Source organism: Scyliorhinus canicula, chromosome 6 (assembly GCF_902713615.1).
Source record: "Scyliorhinus canicula chromosome 6, sScyCan1.1, whole genome shotgun sequence".
Classification (NCBI taxonomy): Eukaryota; Metazoa; Chordata; class Chondrichthyes; order Carcharhiniformes; family Scyliorhinidae; genus Scyliorhinus; species Scyliorhinus canicula.
In genome coordinates this window covers 179,958,649-179,975,632 of record NC_052151.1, presented here as the reverse complement: position 1 = coordinate 179,975,632, position 16,984 = coordinate 179,958,649, and the positions used below count along the sequence as shown (strand labels likewise).

Below are 16,984 nucleotides of genomic sequence, written 5' to 3'. Positions count from 1 at the left end.
AGTAACTTCATTTGAAGCCTACTCGTGACAATAAGCGATTTTCATTTCATTTTCATTTCAATAGCCAAACTCCGTAAGACTTTTCCCGTCCTCCAAACAACATTCAAATTCAATAAATGTGGAAGTTAAAGAAACAGCTTATAGTTACCACACAATGCAGGGATGTTAATCAAGTCTTGGAACCATCTTTTCCTGAGCCAGTAAAGATATTAAAACTGCCTTTACAAAGGTTTTCTGCACTGCCTTGACTCTAAGACTTCAAGACTGTTACATGTAAAACTAGACCTCTGGCTTGTCTGCTTTGTGAGCCTGCTAGGTGGTAACTGACCTCCTTTCCTTCTGAGGGTCTAGCCAGTTCTACTTTAATCTTGCATTCTGTGTATTTGGCTGTCTGCCCCTATCAACCTCCTTGACTCTGGACATTAACAGATGTATATCTGTTAGCGGAGTTAATGAGTCGAGTTCTTCAGACCTTATGGAATTTAACAAAATGTTTTTTAATACCTCATAAATGCGGGAGAGCCAAAACTCGGCTGCCGTAACCCTAGGTTGGTCCAAGTCGCTCTGCTGCACAAAGCTGTTCACATTTCTTTATACTGTTTGGATGATACGGACTGATTGAAAGGAATATAAAGCGATTCAAAGTAGTATAATACAACCGATTATCGATACCGCAACTTGATAAGGTACGTCATTCTCCTGATCAGATGATGTGAAAAAAAAATGAAATGAAAAATCGCTTATTGTGACAAGTAGGCTTCAAATGAAGTTACTGTGAAAAGCCCCTAGTTGCCACATTCCACCGTCTGTTCAGGGAGGCTGGTATGGGAATGATGTGAATGCATTGTCTTACACGCTTTACAATACAAAGGAATGTATTTTAGACAATCAGTCCATAATGAGGTGGTGAGTGTCCTAACTACCCAATACCTGCATAAGGGTATGTGCACAATGCCCCTTCCAGACATGCCGGAGCCAGGCTGAACATTTCCGATTAGTCCCTATTGCTAAGGCTTAGAAATATGTTACCTGAGATTTGCCTGCTTCTACTATGCTAATTTGTGTTTGTTCACATTTGGGTTTTGGAGACTGCCAGCTTAACCTTTCCAGGCATCTTCTACCCTGCTTCCCCATGTGTACCTCAGATTCTCCATTTTCCCTACTACAATATCGCATTGACTTCCCAGTCATCTATGTAAATTGTTTCCACTTTTAAGCCATTCACATCTGATTCTGTCTAAACTGCCTTCTAAACTCATTATTTTGAAGACTAACTGTCTCTAGGCAGATTTCTACCTGATGCTGGATATCTTGCATCCTACTATGTTTTGTTAACTTTGTTTTACTCATGTTGCTAGACTCATTCATAACTCACTCCTGTGTCCATTGAAAATCCTTTTTTTAATAGCTCAGTCAATGGTGCAACCATGCTGCTATACTTTGACACCAATTTCCAATAAAACCCACTTATGTCTAGAAATCTCAAAACTTTCTGATTTGCTGTGAAATTATGGCTTTTACTTTCACATCCCGTGGGGGCACCTGACAATGCCCAATGGTGAGGCCTAAATATGTAACTTGTGCTTTCTCAAATTCACTCTTAGCTAAGTTTACTATCAAATTAGTTTCTTTTAGATGTTGTAAATGATTCTCACACGTTCAATTGAAAACCAAGTCATCAATATAAACAGCACAATTTCTCAGTCCTGCGAATACATTGTTTGTCAATCTTTGAAACGTCGCTGGTACATTTTTCATTAAAAATGGTGCAGCTGATATGGGCCATCTAGCGTCACAAAAGCCTTTCTGATAAAGGTACCTGCCAATATCCTCCCAGCAAGTCAATCTTTGTGACAAAGTCTGATTGTCCCACTTTTGCCACAACATTGTCCACACATCTGGTTTCAAAACCATCATGGTGGGTGAGCTCCAGTTCCTGCAACTGACAGTTACTGTCAATCTGAAACATGAATTCAATTTCTTTCTGCACTGGAGCTAACTTCACTGGATCTAATCTATAAGGATGTTGCCTTCTTGAAACTGAGTCCCCCCACAATTATATCATGTGTAGCCAAATTTGTTTTTCCCCAGTTTATTCCCACAGATAGCTTTGGGCGACTGCAATAGCTTTTCCAAATTATTGACCCTTGTCTGGAAGCTAACTCAGTATCACATTTAGATTCTTAAGTACTTAATCATTGTCCAGTTTAATTAGAGAAAAATCAATATCAGAATCCTTCATTTCTACCTCCGTTTCCTTATCTGCCACTACTAATACTGTCTTTTGGTTCTCTTCCCTGTCAAAGTACTGTTAAAGCACATTTATATGACACACCCTCTGGTTCTTTCTTCTCTCCTGGGTATTTATTAAATAGGTTACTCCATTCAGTCTTTTTTCAGTCTGGTACGATCCACCAAATCTTGCCTATAATAGTTTGCCTGACACCGGCAACAAGACTAACACCTTTCCCCCAGCAACAAAGCTTTGTGTTTTTGCTCTCTAATCTGTGTTCTGTTTGTGTACTTTGATAATAAATGAATCAGTGAAGGAGGGGGAAGATATTTTTTAAAAAATAAATATAAAGTACCCAATTAATTTTTCCAATTAAGGGGCAATTTAGCGTGGCCAATCCACCTACCCTGCACATCTTTGAGTTGTTGGGGTGAAACCCATGCAGACACGGGGAGAATGTGCAAACTCCACATGGACAGTGACCCAGGTCCGGGATCGAACCTGGGACCTCGGCGCCATGAGGCAGCAATGCTAACCACTGCGCCACCGTGCTGCCCAAGGGGGAAGATCTTGAATGATTCGCCATTCTGTGTGCACATTCGAAAAATGAACATAGAACATAGACCAGTACAGCACAGAACAAGCCCTTCGGCCCTCGATGTTGTGCCGAGCAATGCTCACCCTACTCAAACCCACGTATCCACCCTATACCCATAACCCAACAACCCCCCCCCCACCACCTTACTTTTTTTAGGACACTACGGGCAATTTAGCATGGCCAATCCACTAACCCGCACATCTTTGGACTGTGGGAGGAAACCGGAGCACCCGGAGGAAACGCACGCACACACGGGGAGGACGTGCAGACTCCGCACAGACAGTGACCCAGCCGGGAACTGAACCTGGGACCCTGGAGGTGTGAAGCATTTATGCTAACCACCATGCTACCGTGCTGCCATGGAACCTTTCATATGTTTCAGGGGCTAGTTTAGCACAGTGAGCTAAATAGCTGGCTTGTAAAGCAGACCAAGGTCAGCAGCGCGGGTTCAATTCCTGTACCAGCCTCCCGAACAGGAGCCGGAATGTGGCGACTAGGGGCTTTTCACTTCATTTGAAGCCTGCTTGTGACAATAAGCAATTTTCATTCATTTCATTTACCTTAGATGTACAATGCTCATCAAATCTTTTGATCACAGCATCAAATTTCTTATTGTCTTCCTCTTGCTCATACGCAATTTTGCTACTGTGAGCATAATCGCAATTATTCTCTCGTCCAGCTGTGCCTGCAACCTGATAGCTGAGACATACAGTGTGAAGTGCTGATTAAACGCAATTTCCACCCACACTACCAGTAAAGTGAACCTGTTCTGCAGCTTTCAGACTTTCCATTTGAAGAACCATGGGCGGGATTCTCTGAGCCTCTGGGCCGAAATCGCGATCGGCAAAGGTGCGGAGAATGCCTGCGATCGGGACCGATGCCAAGACACGATTCTCTGGTGGCCAGAGAATCGCCGGCAGTCGCACGCGCGCAGTCGACGCAGCGCCGGTCGGGGGCCTTTGAAAGAGGCCCTCGTGGCAATTCTCCGTGGTCAACCAGCCAAATTCCTGCCGAGTTCCGCTGAGTCCCGCTGGCGTGGTTCCCATTTGGTATCACCCGCCGGGAGCTCAGCATCGCGGCTGCTGGGGCCGTCCTGGTGGGGGGAGGCAGGGCGTGGGGGGTCCTCCATGATGGCCAGGCCCTCGATCAGGGGCAACCAATCGGTGGGCATGCGCATTCCGGGGGGGGGGGGGGCTATCTTCTTCTGGGCCGCTGTACGGCTCCGCCATGTTGCGTGGGGCTGGCGGGAAAACAGCCGCCGCACGTATGCGTGGACCCGCGGCCGGCCGCTGCATACATGTGTGGACACCTGGCCAGAAGTGCTGGTGCCTGTATCGGCAACTGCAGCTGCATGAAGCACTCCGGCACCTTGCTGGCCCCCTGTGGGTTGCAGAACCGCTGGGCCAAGAGGCCCGTTGATGTCGGCGTGAAACACTCCGGTGTTTACGTCGACGTCAACACTTTGCCGCGATTCTGGAGAATCCCGGCCCTTGTTTTTCTTGTAGCAATGTTTTTTCTTTGTTTGACGACTGTGCCATTCAATGACTCTGGTACCATGTTATGTTAATCGGCTATGATAATAGATTAATTAGTGTACTACAAAATATCTAGTTCAAGACTAATTATTTAACATTGAATAAACTGTGATAGACTAAACTATTCTTAACCAAACCAGGGTGTTTCTAATAGCTTCTGTAACTCTGATTAAGACTGGCTCTGTCCGATTCCAGTGTCCAGTTCCTCTTGCTTGACACCTAGTGGTCAGAGACTATACACACTTGTCATGTACCCTATTACTGCGCAGATATGTTTAAATGTTACTTAGCTAACTCACATGCTCTGTTCAATCTTTCTCTGAATTTTGTCACATAATCCAGGAGGCTAGTTTCCAAACTTTTACCCACTAGTTTCTCCAGAATCAACTCAAGTAGTCCCCTTACTTTATGACCATAGACTAATTTGTATCATGAGGTAAATATGGTGGCCCAGTCACTACAGGTGTGGCAAGCATCAAAATCCTGTAGGAAAATAACTGGATTACTACAGGTTGCTTACAGAAAATAAATTCCAAATTCAAAGATCAGTATGGTTTTATCCTGGCTGTGGATTTCTGCTCACTCTCTCTTCCTCCAGAGGTTGCAAACCCTCCAGAACTGTACTGGAGCCTCGAGGAATTGAAGGTTAACCTCGTGAATACTTCAGCGAGTAACACTGATGGGAAAGATCATGAGTCATTAAAATAAAATGCTGAGTTCCTTTGAAGATATTAGTTATAAAAATATTGGGGCTGGGAGGGAAAGGGGCTTTTTTTTGATAAACAATTTTAATGAGGCGTTTTGGCACAGTAAACAAAAACAATACAAAACAGTGTGCAAAGAACAATCAACATAGTGCAAAAACCAGCTACCCTCCTACAAGGACCAGCCTAACTACCTCCCTACCTCCCTAATCTACGTTACCCTAGCCCCCCCCCCCCCCCCCCCCTCTCCCGCTGACAATTAATTTTCCGCGAAGAAGTCGATAAATGGTTGCCACCTCTGGGCGAACCCTGACAGTGACCCTCTCAGAGCGAACTTAATTTTCTCCAGACCGAGAAAGCTTGCCATGTCCGACAGCCAGGCCTCCAACTTCGGGGGCTTTGAGTCCCTCCATGCCAGCAGAATTCGACGTGGGCTACCAGGGAAGCAAAGGCCAAAACGTCAGCCTCTCTCTCCTGCTGGACTCCCGGTCCTCCGAAACCCCAAAACTTGGCACCTCTTGACTCATCACTACCCTGGTTTTCAGTACCCGGGACATAACTTCCGCGAATCGCTGCCAGCACCCCTTAAGTTTTGGACATGCCCAGAACATGTGGACATGGTTCGCTGGTCCTCCCGAACATCTGGTGCACCTGTTCTCTAATACAAAGAATTTACTCATCCGGGCTACTGTCATGTGGGCCCGGTAGACGACCTTAAATTGAATCAGGCTTAGCCTGGCGCATGTTGCGGTCACGTTTACCCTACTCAACACCTCCGCCCATAAGCCTTCTTCTATCTCACCTCCGAGCTCCTCTTCCCACTTAAGCTTCAGCTCCTCAGTCTGTGACTCCTCTGCCCCCATAAGTTCTTTGTATATATCCGAGACCCTCCCCTCCCCCACCCATCCACTGGACACTACCCTGTCCTGGATCCCCCTGAGTGGCAGGCGTGGGAAGGATGGAATCTGACTGCATAGAAAGTCCCTCACCTGCAAGAACCTGAAATCATTCCCTCTCGCCAGCCCAAATTTCTCCTCCAGCGCCCTCATGCTCGGGAAGCTCCCTTCTAAGAACAGATCCCCCATCCTCTCAATCCCAGCCCTCCGCCATGCTCGGAACCCACCGTTCGTATTCCCCAGGGCAAACCGGTGATTGTCGCAAATTGGGGACCAGGCCGATGCTCTCACTTCCCCCACGTGCCTCCTCCATTGGCCCCAGATCCGCAAGGCCGCCACCACTATAAGGCTGGTGGAGTACTACACCGGCGGAAGCGCCGTAACCAGGGCTGCCAAACTGGTGCCCCTGCAGGAAGCGGCCTCCATCCGCCCCCAAACTGACCCCGCACCCACCATCCACTTCCTTATCATAGCTATGTTGGCCGCCCAGTAGTAATTACTAAAGTTTGGCAGCGCCAGTCCCCCTTCCCCATGGTACCTTTCGACCATCAATCTCCTCATCCGCGGGGACTTTCCCCGCCCACACAAATCCCAGAATCATTTTATTGACCTTCTTGAAAAAAGACCGCGGAATGAAAATGGGGAGACACTGGAAAACGAACAGGAATCTCGGGAGGATCGTCATTTTAACCATCTGCAATCTCCCTGCTAGTGTCAGTGGGAGCACATCCCACCTCCGGAACTCGACCCTCATTTGCTCCACTAACCGAGGCAAGTTCAACTTGTGCAACCGGCCCCAGTCCCACGCCACCTGTATCCTGAAGTATCTAAAACTGTCCCGCACTAACCTGAACGGCAGCCCCCTCAACCTACCCTCCTGGCCCCTCGCCTGGACTATAAACAACTCACTCTTTGCCATGTTCAATTTATACCCTGAGAACCGGCCGAATTCCTTCAGGATTCCCATGATGAAAAAGGACATTTTGACTGACAAAGTTAATTTAATTTGTTAACAAAAGATTCATTTGCTTTGCAAATGGCCGAGGGAAGGTGGTGAGCCCATAGAATGGCCCACAGTATGATTGCGGGGTCAGGGCAGTTAAAGGTCATGGGCTGTTACCTGCAGGAATAGGCAATGCTACACAGAACACAAAATGAAGAGCAGAAAATGCTGGAAACGCACAGCAGCATCTTTAGTAGAAAGGTCAGGGGAACATTTTGTTTGAAAGTGCTCCACGAGAGGCTGTTCCATCAAATAACTGAAGGTAGGATTCTCGCAGCACGGGCCGAGCCGGAGAATCCCCGTGAACAGCGTGATTCTCGCCACACCGCCCCGACGCCGGCACACGATTCTCCGCGGCACCATTGGCGCCGGGATGGTTGTGGCGGCACTGGTCACAGGCTGCTCTACGCGGCCGGCCCGCTGATTCTCGGCCGGGGATGGGCCGAGCGGCCGTCGTAAAAACGCCGGGTCCTTCTGGCGCCATCCGCACCTGCTTTCAGCCAGCGGGAACTCGGCGTGGAAGGGTCAGGGGGGCGGCCTGTGGGGTGGGGGGGGGGGGGGAGGATGGGGGTTCTGACCCCGGGGGGAGGGGGCTCTGATGTGGCCTGGCCTGCGATTGGGGCCCACACATCAGCGGGCCGGCCTCTCTGACTGGGGGCCTCCTTTACTATGCGCCGGCCCCTATAGTCCTGCACCATGTTGCGTCGGGTCCGGCGTGTTGAAGGAAGTCACTGCGCATGCGTGGATACCGCGGTGCCCAGTTCGTGCCGGGATCAGCAGCTGGAGTGGTGTTAATCGCTCCAGTGCCGTGCTGGCCCCACTGGCGACGGCGTTTACGACGGCGTGGACACTCTGCTGCGGGATTAGAGAATTCCCCCAGTGTCTGGGCTCATGCATGCAAACTGATCACTTGACACAGCCACCAGGGGGCAGGTGGTGCCCATGGGAATATACAGCATCACCAGCATGAGCCTGAAAGGAAGAACATCTGCTGATGTAATCAAGCACAGCAAGAATGAAACCCATAAAACTACTCATTTGGTGTTGCCTTACCATATTTTTCATAATTTTAAAATTCTCATCGGAGTTCAAATTCCTGCATGTTCTAGACAACCTGTGATGTCCTATTGTCCTGTAGTCCTCAGAAAGCTCAGTGCGCCTCCAAATCTGGTTCCTGGAGTAACCCTAATTTATTTTGAAGTTACCTTCCTAACATCTCCTTAAGCAACAGGAGTGTCAAATTTTGTCAGATCACAGTCAGAAATATTTTATGTTAGAGGGAGCAATGCAAAATCCGCGTTGTTGTACAAAGTGAAATGGGACAGCTCGAGATTGGAATTTTCCACACTCTGAGATTCCGAGGCAATCCAGCTGGATGGCCTGGAGGAGACTGCACGCTGACGATGAAGAGGTTCGCTTACACTACAGGTGCAACATCGATCCAGAATGGTTTCACTGATATAACCATGAATCCGTGTCCTAGTCTCAGGTGGGCATAGCCGAGGCACTCCAGAGCATTTCACAGCAGACCACCACAAAACAGGTGACCCTCTGGGGGTGTACTGCAGGGCAGCACCAGAGCAGCCGAGGCATTGGAACCACATCTTGAGGAGTCCGATGCTCCACTCAATGTCATATGGGCCTCGGTGTATCTGGTCTCTCGCCAGCCTCTGTACTGGTGTCGTTAGCCAGGTCCTCAGTGGGTACCCCTTATCCCCCCCAAGAGCCAACTGCTCATCCTGGGGTGGTCCTTGAAGAGGTCGGGGATGCTCGGCTGCTCCAGAATGTAGCTGCCGTGCACACTCCCTGGGAAGTGTGTGTGTGTATATGTACATAATCACATGTGGTGGTCCCACATGAGCTGGATGTTCAGGGAGTGGAACCCCTTTGTGTTTATGTAGGGCACTCCCCGAAGCCCGAATTAAAACTCCCTTCTTTGCCCAAACTTTTGTTCAGCTGTCCCAATTTGTTTGCAACTCGAGGTAGATTTTGTTTGATAATGCTCCTGCGAAGTGCCTTGGGACATTTTACTCCATCAAAGGTTCTCTATAAATACCATCTGTGGCTGTTGGTGGCAGTGGGTTAGAGACACAGATGCAGGCCTGTTCCACAAATCACTCTGCAATTTGGCAAGATGGATTGACAAATTGAATCCAGTCGATGAACTGCACAGGAAGGAGCTGGAGGAAACCACCACTAATCCCAACAAACCATAAGCCATTTAAGTGAGGGAATGGAGCCAAGCAATTACAAAGGTTGAGATATAAGAACATGAGGAGGAGCAGTCAGCCATATGGCCCTGTATGCCTGCTCATTCAAGGCTAACTCCACTTTCCCGCCCACTCCCAATCATTCCATAGAGCAGGAACATGAGAAGAATCAGGAAACGTGGGGCGACATCACAGAGGTCCGAAAGATCATAAGACGACTTTCTAGGGTGGAGGTTATGTTGTTTTCACTTGTGGGGAGAACAAAGAAACTGGGGCAATAAATAAAAGACAGTCACCAATAAATCCAGCAGGGAATTCAGGAGAAACCAAGAGAGTGGAAAGAATGTAGAATTCACGACCGCGAGGAGTAGTTGAGGTTAATGGCGTAGAAGCATTTAAGCAGGAGTTAGGTAGGTACACGAGGGAGAAAGGAATAGAAACATATGCTGATAGGGTGAAGTAGGACAGAAAGAGGCTCGTAAGAGCTTAAACACTGATGGAGGCCGTTTGGGCCTAATTGTCTGCTTCTGTGCTGTATACTCTATTCAACACAAGGGGCTCTCCTGTCAAAGGAAGCTCCAGAGAAAGAAGGGGGGAGATGGAGGGGAATGGGTCCGATAGGAGAAAGATAACTGCAGCCACTGACTAAAGTCTGTATCCCAATGATGGATAGGGATATGCTGATGAGCAAGAAGAGTCTTCAAAGCCAGAGTCCATTACAGAAACAGTAATTCGACAAAAAGAAAAACACAAGTTACACCTGATAACTGGACATTAACTGTGGTAGAATAAATGGTCCAAGGCAATTCCCATCAACTATTTTGGAAGGATACGCCGAAGATTAAAATTCAGCAGAATGGGGCATAGATCAGAGGATTTGAATATAGGAGCAGGGATGTGTTGCTGTAATTATGACGGGCCTTGGTGAGGCCACACCTGCAATAGGGTGCATAGTTTTGGTCTACTTATTTGGAGGAGACTGATTCTTGGGATGGCGGAACTGACGTATGAGGAGAGATTGAGTCGGTTAGGATTGTATTCACTGGAGTTCAGAAGAATGAAGGGGGAATCTCATAGAAACCCATCAAATTTTAATAGGACTAGATAGATTCAGGAAGAATGTTCCTGATGGCAGGGGAGTCAGGAACCAGGGGTTACAGTCTGAGGTTAAACCATTTATGACTGAGATTAGGCAAGATTTCTTCTTCCAGATAGTGGTGAGCCTGCCGAATTTGCTACCACAAAAAGTAGTTGAAGCCAAACATCGTATGTTTTCAAGAAAGAGAGTTAGAGATGGTACTTGGGGCTAAAGGGATCAAAGGAATGGGGAGAAAGCAGGAACAGTTTATGGAATTGGACGATCAACCATGATCATAGTGAATGGCAGAGCAGACATGAAGGGCTGAATGGCTACTCCTGCTCCTATTTTCTATGTAGTTATGACCGAGATGTAAATTGTTGATTACCGGCACCAATACACAACAGATTACAGAAGATTACAGAGACTAAACGGAGTACTCAATAATATTTATATTTTATTAGTTTTGAATTGACTTAAACCTAAAAAAAAATACAGGTTCGTTGTTTTATACCAGAATGTGGGAAATGTCTGTTTCACAATTTAAAATTGGTCATATGTACTTAGCAACTCAAAAATCTGGATCTCATTGGTATTCAACCTCTGAACACATTGTGCAGTCCAGTTACACATTGCGAACAAGAATAATGTGAAGGAAATATTCTGCCAAGAGCCGTTGAAATGTCAGAGGACATCTGGGGATTAGTACCAGCAAAAACCATTATACACGTATTAATTTTAACTCATGTCAGGTTACACGGTTTGCAATAATGTTGGAGCACCTGTGTATCTCAGATTTGTGAAGAGACCTGGCCAGTGCACAAACCTCCGAGGACAAATGTACATGGACAAATATCTTACTCACTGATCTCTCACTTGCTCCAAGGCTGAACCTCAACTCCAAGTATCAGGGTCTACTTATCCAGTGCACAGGCCCAAAGAGTTAACAATGACCCAATTTGCAGTGACTTGTGCACTTAATTTTCTAAACTCTGTTTCCAAACTCTGTCAAGCAGGCATAAACACCAAACTGACCAAAGGTTTATAGATTAATGAAACTTTAATTAGACCATGACTGATTGTATCTGACTCCATCCACTCGCCTTGGCGCCATACAAATCTGCCAATCGCGGTGTTGAAATTTATCACCAATTCTAGCCTGAGCAGTTTTTTTTTGGAAGAGAAAGTTCTGGATTCCTAATAATGCCCCTCAACGGCCTCGCTTGAAGGTTATAATAATAATCTTTATTGTCACAAGTCAGCTTACATTTACACTGCAATGAAGTCACTGAAAATCCCCTAGCAGCCACAATCCAGCGCCTGTTCGGGTACACAGGGGGAGAATTCAGAATTTCCAAATGACCTAACAACAAGTCTTTTGGGACTTGTGGGCGAAAACTGGAGTACCCGGAGGAAACCCACGCAGACACGGGGAGAACGTGCAGACTCCACACAGACAGTGACCCAAACCAGGGACGCTGGAGCTGTGAAGCAACAGTGTTACCGTGCCCTTGTTCTGGACATTGGAGTGAAAAACTATTAATTCCGTTAATCATCCAGTAAACACCTCAATTAGAACAACCCTAAATAGTTTATGCAACCTATCCTCATAATCCTTTTAGAATCACATGAGGCCATTCTACCCATCGTTTCTGCACTGGCTCTCCACGTGAGCAATGCACCTAGTGCCATTTCCCTGCCGTCTCCCCATAACTCTACACATTCTTCCTTTTCAGATAACAGTCTAATAGTTCCCTTTTCAATGCCTCAATTCAACTTGCCTCCACCACCCTCTCAAGCAATACATTCAACACCTTAACCTCTTGCTGTGTAAAAAAAATTATTCCTCATTTCGCTTTGCTTCTTTTTCCAATTGCTTTAAATCTGTGCCCTCTTACTCGCACGTCTTTCACAACTTATCTACGCTATACTGACCCCTCATGATTTGGAATACCTCCATCGATTCCCGTAACAGCCTCCCCGAACAGGCGCCGGAATGTGGCGACTAGGGGCTTTTCACAGTAACTTCAAGCCTACTCGTGACAATAAGTGATTTTCATTTCATTTCAAATCTCCTCTCTCAGTCGTCTCCAAGGAAAACAGTCCTAACCTCTGGAATCTATCTTCATAATAGAAGTTCCTCATCCCTAGAACCATTCCAGTCAATTTTTTCTGCATTCTCTATTACCTTCACATCTTTAATACATGATCCTGGAAAACAACACAAACTGTATCCTTATGGCAATCATTCGCAGTTCCATACAATGGAATTTTTGTATTATTTCACAGGAAATGGGCATCACTGGCTGGCCAACATTTATTGTTGATCCTAAATCCCCATGAGAAGGTGGTAGTGAGCTGCTTTCTTGAACTGCTGCTGTCCATGTGATGTAAGTACACCCAAGGTGCTGTTAAGGGAGGGAGTTCCAGGATTTTGACCCAATGACAGTGAAGGAACAACAATATAGTTCCAAGTCAGGATGGTGTGTGGTTTGTCAGGGAACTTACAGGTGGTGGTTTTGCCAGTCATCTGCTGCCCTTGTCCTTCTCGCTGTTTGTCCTTCTAGGGGTTATCAGGTTGTGGGTTTGGAAGATGTTATCAAAGGAGCCTTGGTGAGTGTATCTTGTACATGGTACACAATGCTGCCACTGTGCATGGTGATGGATGGCTGCTTTGTCCTGGATGGTGTTGCGCTTCTTGTGTTGTTGGAGCAGCAGCCATCCAGACAATTCCATTACACTCCTGACTTGTAGATGCTGAACAGGCTTTGGGGAGTCAGGAGGGGAGTCACTCTCCGCAGAATCCCCAGCTTTTGACCTAATCCTGTAGCCACAGTATTTAAATGGGCTAGTCCAGTTGTTTCTGGTGAATATCGACTCCCTCAGGATGTTGATAGTGGGAGGTGATAGTGGGAGATTCTTTCTTGTTGGAGATTGTCATTGCTTGACATTTGTGCGGTAGGAATGTTAGTTGCTACTTAGCAGCCCAATCCTGAATGTTGTCCAGGTCTTGCTGCATATGGGAATGCACTACTTCAGTTCGGAGTAGTGAATGGTGTTGAACATTGTGAAATCATCCTTGAACATTCATGCTTCTGATCTTATGACAGCAGAAAAGTCATTGCTGAAGATGGTTGGGCTGAGGACACTATCCTGGTAACTGAGGTATTTGATTACGAACACCCACAACCATCTTCACTTGTGTTAGGTATGACTCCAACCAGTGGAGAGTTTTCCCCCCGATTCCCATTGGCTTCAGCATTACTAGGGCTCCTTGATGCCATACTCGGTCAAATGCTGCCTAGATGTCAAGGCCAGTCACTCTCTCATCAGCTCAGGAGTTTAGCTCTTTTGTCCATGTTTGGACCAAAGTTATAATGAGGTCAGGATCCAAGTGGCCCTGGCAGAATGGAATAAGCTAGTCATTTCCTAATAAGGGAATTATTTAAAAAAAAAGAATTGCCTATATAAATAAAACCAGTAATTGAATCCTTGCTGCATCACTCGTCCTATCTGTGTAGATTACACTAGGCAAATTCACAGGTGTTGCTCTGATCTGTGATGTTCATGTGAAAGCACCCGAATGAGAGTTCTGTTCCCTGGCAGTGAATGATGAAAATGTTATAAACCTGTATAAAGCTAGTGAGGCAATTGGGGAGGGAGAGGAATTGGGAAGCAGCAAGGGCAGGGATAGTGAACAAGATTTCATTTTCCAACATATACCAACTGGCTAATGAGGCCTCAAGTGCGATGTTGCTACAGCAATTACGTCCATTCACCACAGCGTAACCTGTGCATTCAGAATAGCACTCTTCTGATCTGTTCCATTATTCCCAATCAGCTCAGCATTCTTTTCCCACTCTACCACCATGGCCTGGGCTGTTGGTCCTCCCTCAGCTTGGACGGGTGGGGGATTGGAAAAAGAGTTAGGATAACAGTGGCAGACCCCCTTGGGGAGGTTTCGGGTACCTGTCTTGCCTCGGAGACTGCACCAAGACCCTTTCCCCAGCAATCTTTGTGAAGATATATTTAAATAATGTAAATAAAAAACCCTGTTTATTCTCTGGAGTGCCAGGCCATCATCCACAGAATAATACAGCATGGAGAGGCGCCATTGGGCCCACCCTGCCTGTGCTGGCGCTTTGGAAGAGCAATCCAATAAATCCCTGCTCTTTTCTCACAGCCATTTCTTTTTTCCTCTCAGGTATTCATCCAAATTCACTTCTAAATGTATTGAATCTGCTTCTATTGCCCTTTCAGAAAGAACATTTCCGATCCTAACAATGTATTGTGTTAAGAGAAAAATCATCATGCCACTTCTGGTTCCTTTGCCAATCACTTTAAATCTTTGTTCATGGTGTACTGATCCTTCTGCCACCAGAAACACTTTCTCTTTATTTATTCTGTCAAAACTACTCATGGTTTTGAATGCCAGTATCAGATCTGCCCTGAGCCATCTCTGCTCCAAGGAGAACAACTTTATCTTCTCCAGCCTCTCCACATGAAAGGAGCTCCGCATCTCTGGTACTATTCTAGAAAATCTGCTCCACATCTTTTGCCAGACTCTCTATGGTGTAATGTCCAGAATTGAATACAATACTTCAACCCGAGGCCCAACTGGTGATTTACAATCAAAGCTTCAGAACCAACTCATCAACTTGTCCTGTAGTCTTTGGAGATTTGTGCACGTGAATCCCAAGGTTTCTCAATTGCTGCACCCCCTTAAAATTCAATCTTGGTCTCATAGAAACTGTACAAGAGTACTTCAAATGCACATCACTGCTCCATGATCAGTGCACCCCAAGGAGGACAAGAACAATAATATTAGGACACCATCACTTATAAGTTTCACAAGGTTCAGACTTCAGCACACACCTTCATTGGTCACAGCCTGGAAAATCCTATCCAAAAGCAGAGTTGGGAGTATCTTCGCCACAAGGATTCCAGTTCACCACCAGCTTCTTGAGGGCAGATGGGCAATGAATGCTGACCTAGCCAGTGACACCCACATCCAAAAAAGTAGCAAAAGAACTCTAACCATCTCGGTATATTGATAGAGTGTGCCCGTTCTCTGTGCCATTGCATCATGGCTTGAATCACTTCCTGCAGCATGTCAGGGGGGGAAGCCATGATAGAAAAATATAAATATGTACAAAAAGTTCTATTTTATTTGATATATGTTGCAAAGCTGTACAGAGAATAACATAATACCTGATGTGTTGGTTTCATTCATGGTGAAGTAACAGTACATTGAAGCACCATAAAGTTAGAACTAAACATCACACGCAGTACAATTTTGTGAACCGTAAGAAAACATATTTACAGTTGTAAATTTTTTTTTATAAAAGTGAATAAAAATTCAAATAAAAAATTTAAAAACCATGACTAAAAAAAAGTTTATAAAATGGTATTTTAAAAATTCAAAGGGTTTCACGACAGAAGTTGACTTTTGAGGAAGAGGTTTGACTTTTTTTTGTAATGGGAACTCCCTGAAATACTTGGGTGTTAGTTTCTTTCCACGCAGCTAATCCCCACCGAACCATCGGGACAGCGACAAGATCGGCTCAAAGGTGTTGCCAGACATAGATGAGTGCAGCCGCCATTATTTACAGCACAGTGGTTCTGTCCTGTTAAAGTAAAGACGAACAGACATGATTGAAATTGTGCTACATCAGTTTCTTCACTGGACAACAACTTGGCATTTATACAGGAATGGGTGTGTCAGCATCACTCAGATTTCATAGAATTTACAGTACAGGCCATTCGGCCCATCGAGTCTGCACCGGCTCCTGGAAAGAGCACCCTACCCAAGGTTAACACCTCTACCCTATCCCCATAACCCAATAACCCCACCCAACACTAAGGGCAATTTATCATGTCCAATCCACCTAACCTGCACATCTTTTGGACTGTGGGAGGAAACCGGAGCACCCGGAGGAAACCCACGCACATACAGGGAGGATGCGCAGACTCCACACAGACAGTGACCCAAGCCGGAATCAAACCTGGGACCCTGGAGCTGTGAAGCGATTGTGCTATCCACAATGCTACCGTGCTACTCAACTAGGTTCCAGCTGTGGTTCACTGGGCAGCACTCCCATCTCGGAGTCAAGAAGTCTGTAGGTTCAAGCCCCTCTCCAGGACTTTAACTCCAACAATTAAGGTCAACACTCCAGTGCAGCACTGTCGGAGCCTTTTGGACGAGACATTAAACGGAGGCCCCATTTACCCCCTCATATGGATATGAAAGATTCCATAGCCGTATTTCCAAAAAGGAAGCGGAGTTCTCCCCATTGTCCAGGCCAATATACATCCCTCGAGCAACATCACAAAACAGATTATCTGGTCGTTATCACATTGCTTGCTCTATGCAAATTAGCTGCCATGCTTTCTACATGGCAACAGTGACTACACTTCAAAAGTACTTTATTGGCTGTCAAGCACTTTGGGACATCCCGTGGTAATAAAAGTCACTATTTAAATGGAAGTCTTCCTTTTTAGCACCTTTCACATAGCAAAACATTGCAAGTAACATGATCAAAATCTGTTACCGATCAAAGAGGTTTTGAGCATCATCTTAAAGGATGAAAAAGGGGTACAATTCCAGAGCTTAGGGTCGAACCAACAGAAGACACAGCACCAAGGACGGCGGGCTTAAAAATCAGGGATGGGCAAGAGGCCAGGATTGGAGAGCACATGTATCGGAGAGGTTTAGGGAGTGGCTCAG

At 46.1% G+C, this 16,984-nt stretch overlaps 1 protein-coding gene across 1 annotated transcript in view; it reads right to left on the bottom strand.

The window, feature by feature from the left end:
- Positions 1-15,403: 15,403 nt before the first annotated feature.
- nid1a (nidogen 1a) overlaps positions 15,404-16,984 on the bottom strand; it is a 169,720-nt gene continuing 168,139 nt past the window's right edge. The window contains 1 exon segment of the mRNA XM_038801064.1: positions 15,404-15,884. Coding sequence (XP_038656992.1) covers positions 15,763-15,884 — 122 coding nt within the window. The 3' untranslated portion in view covers positions 15,404-15,762.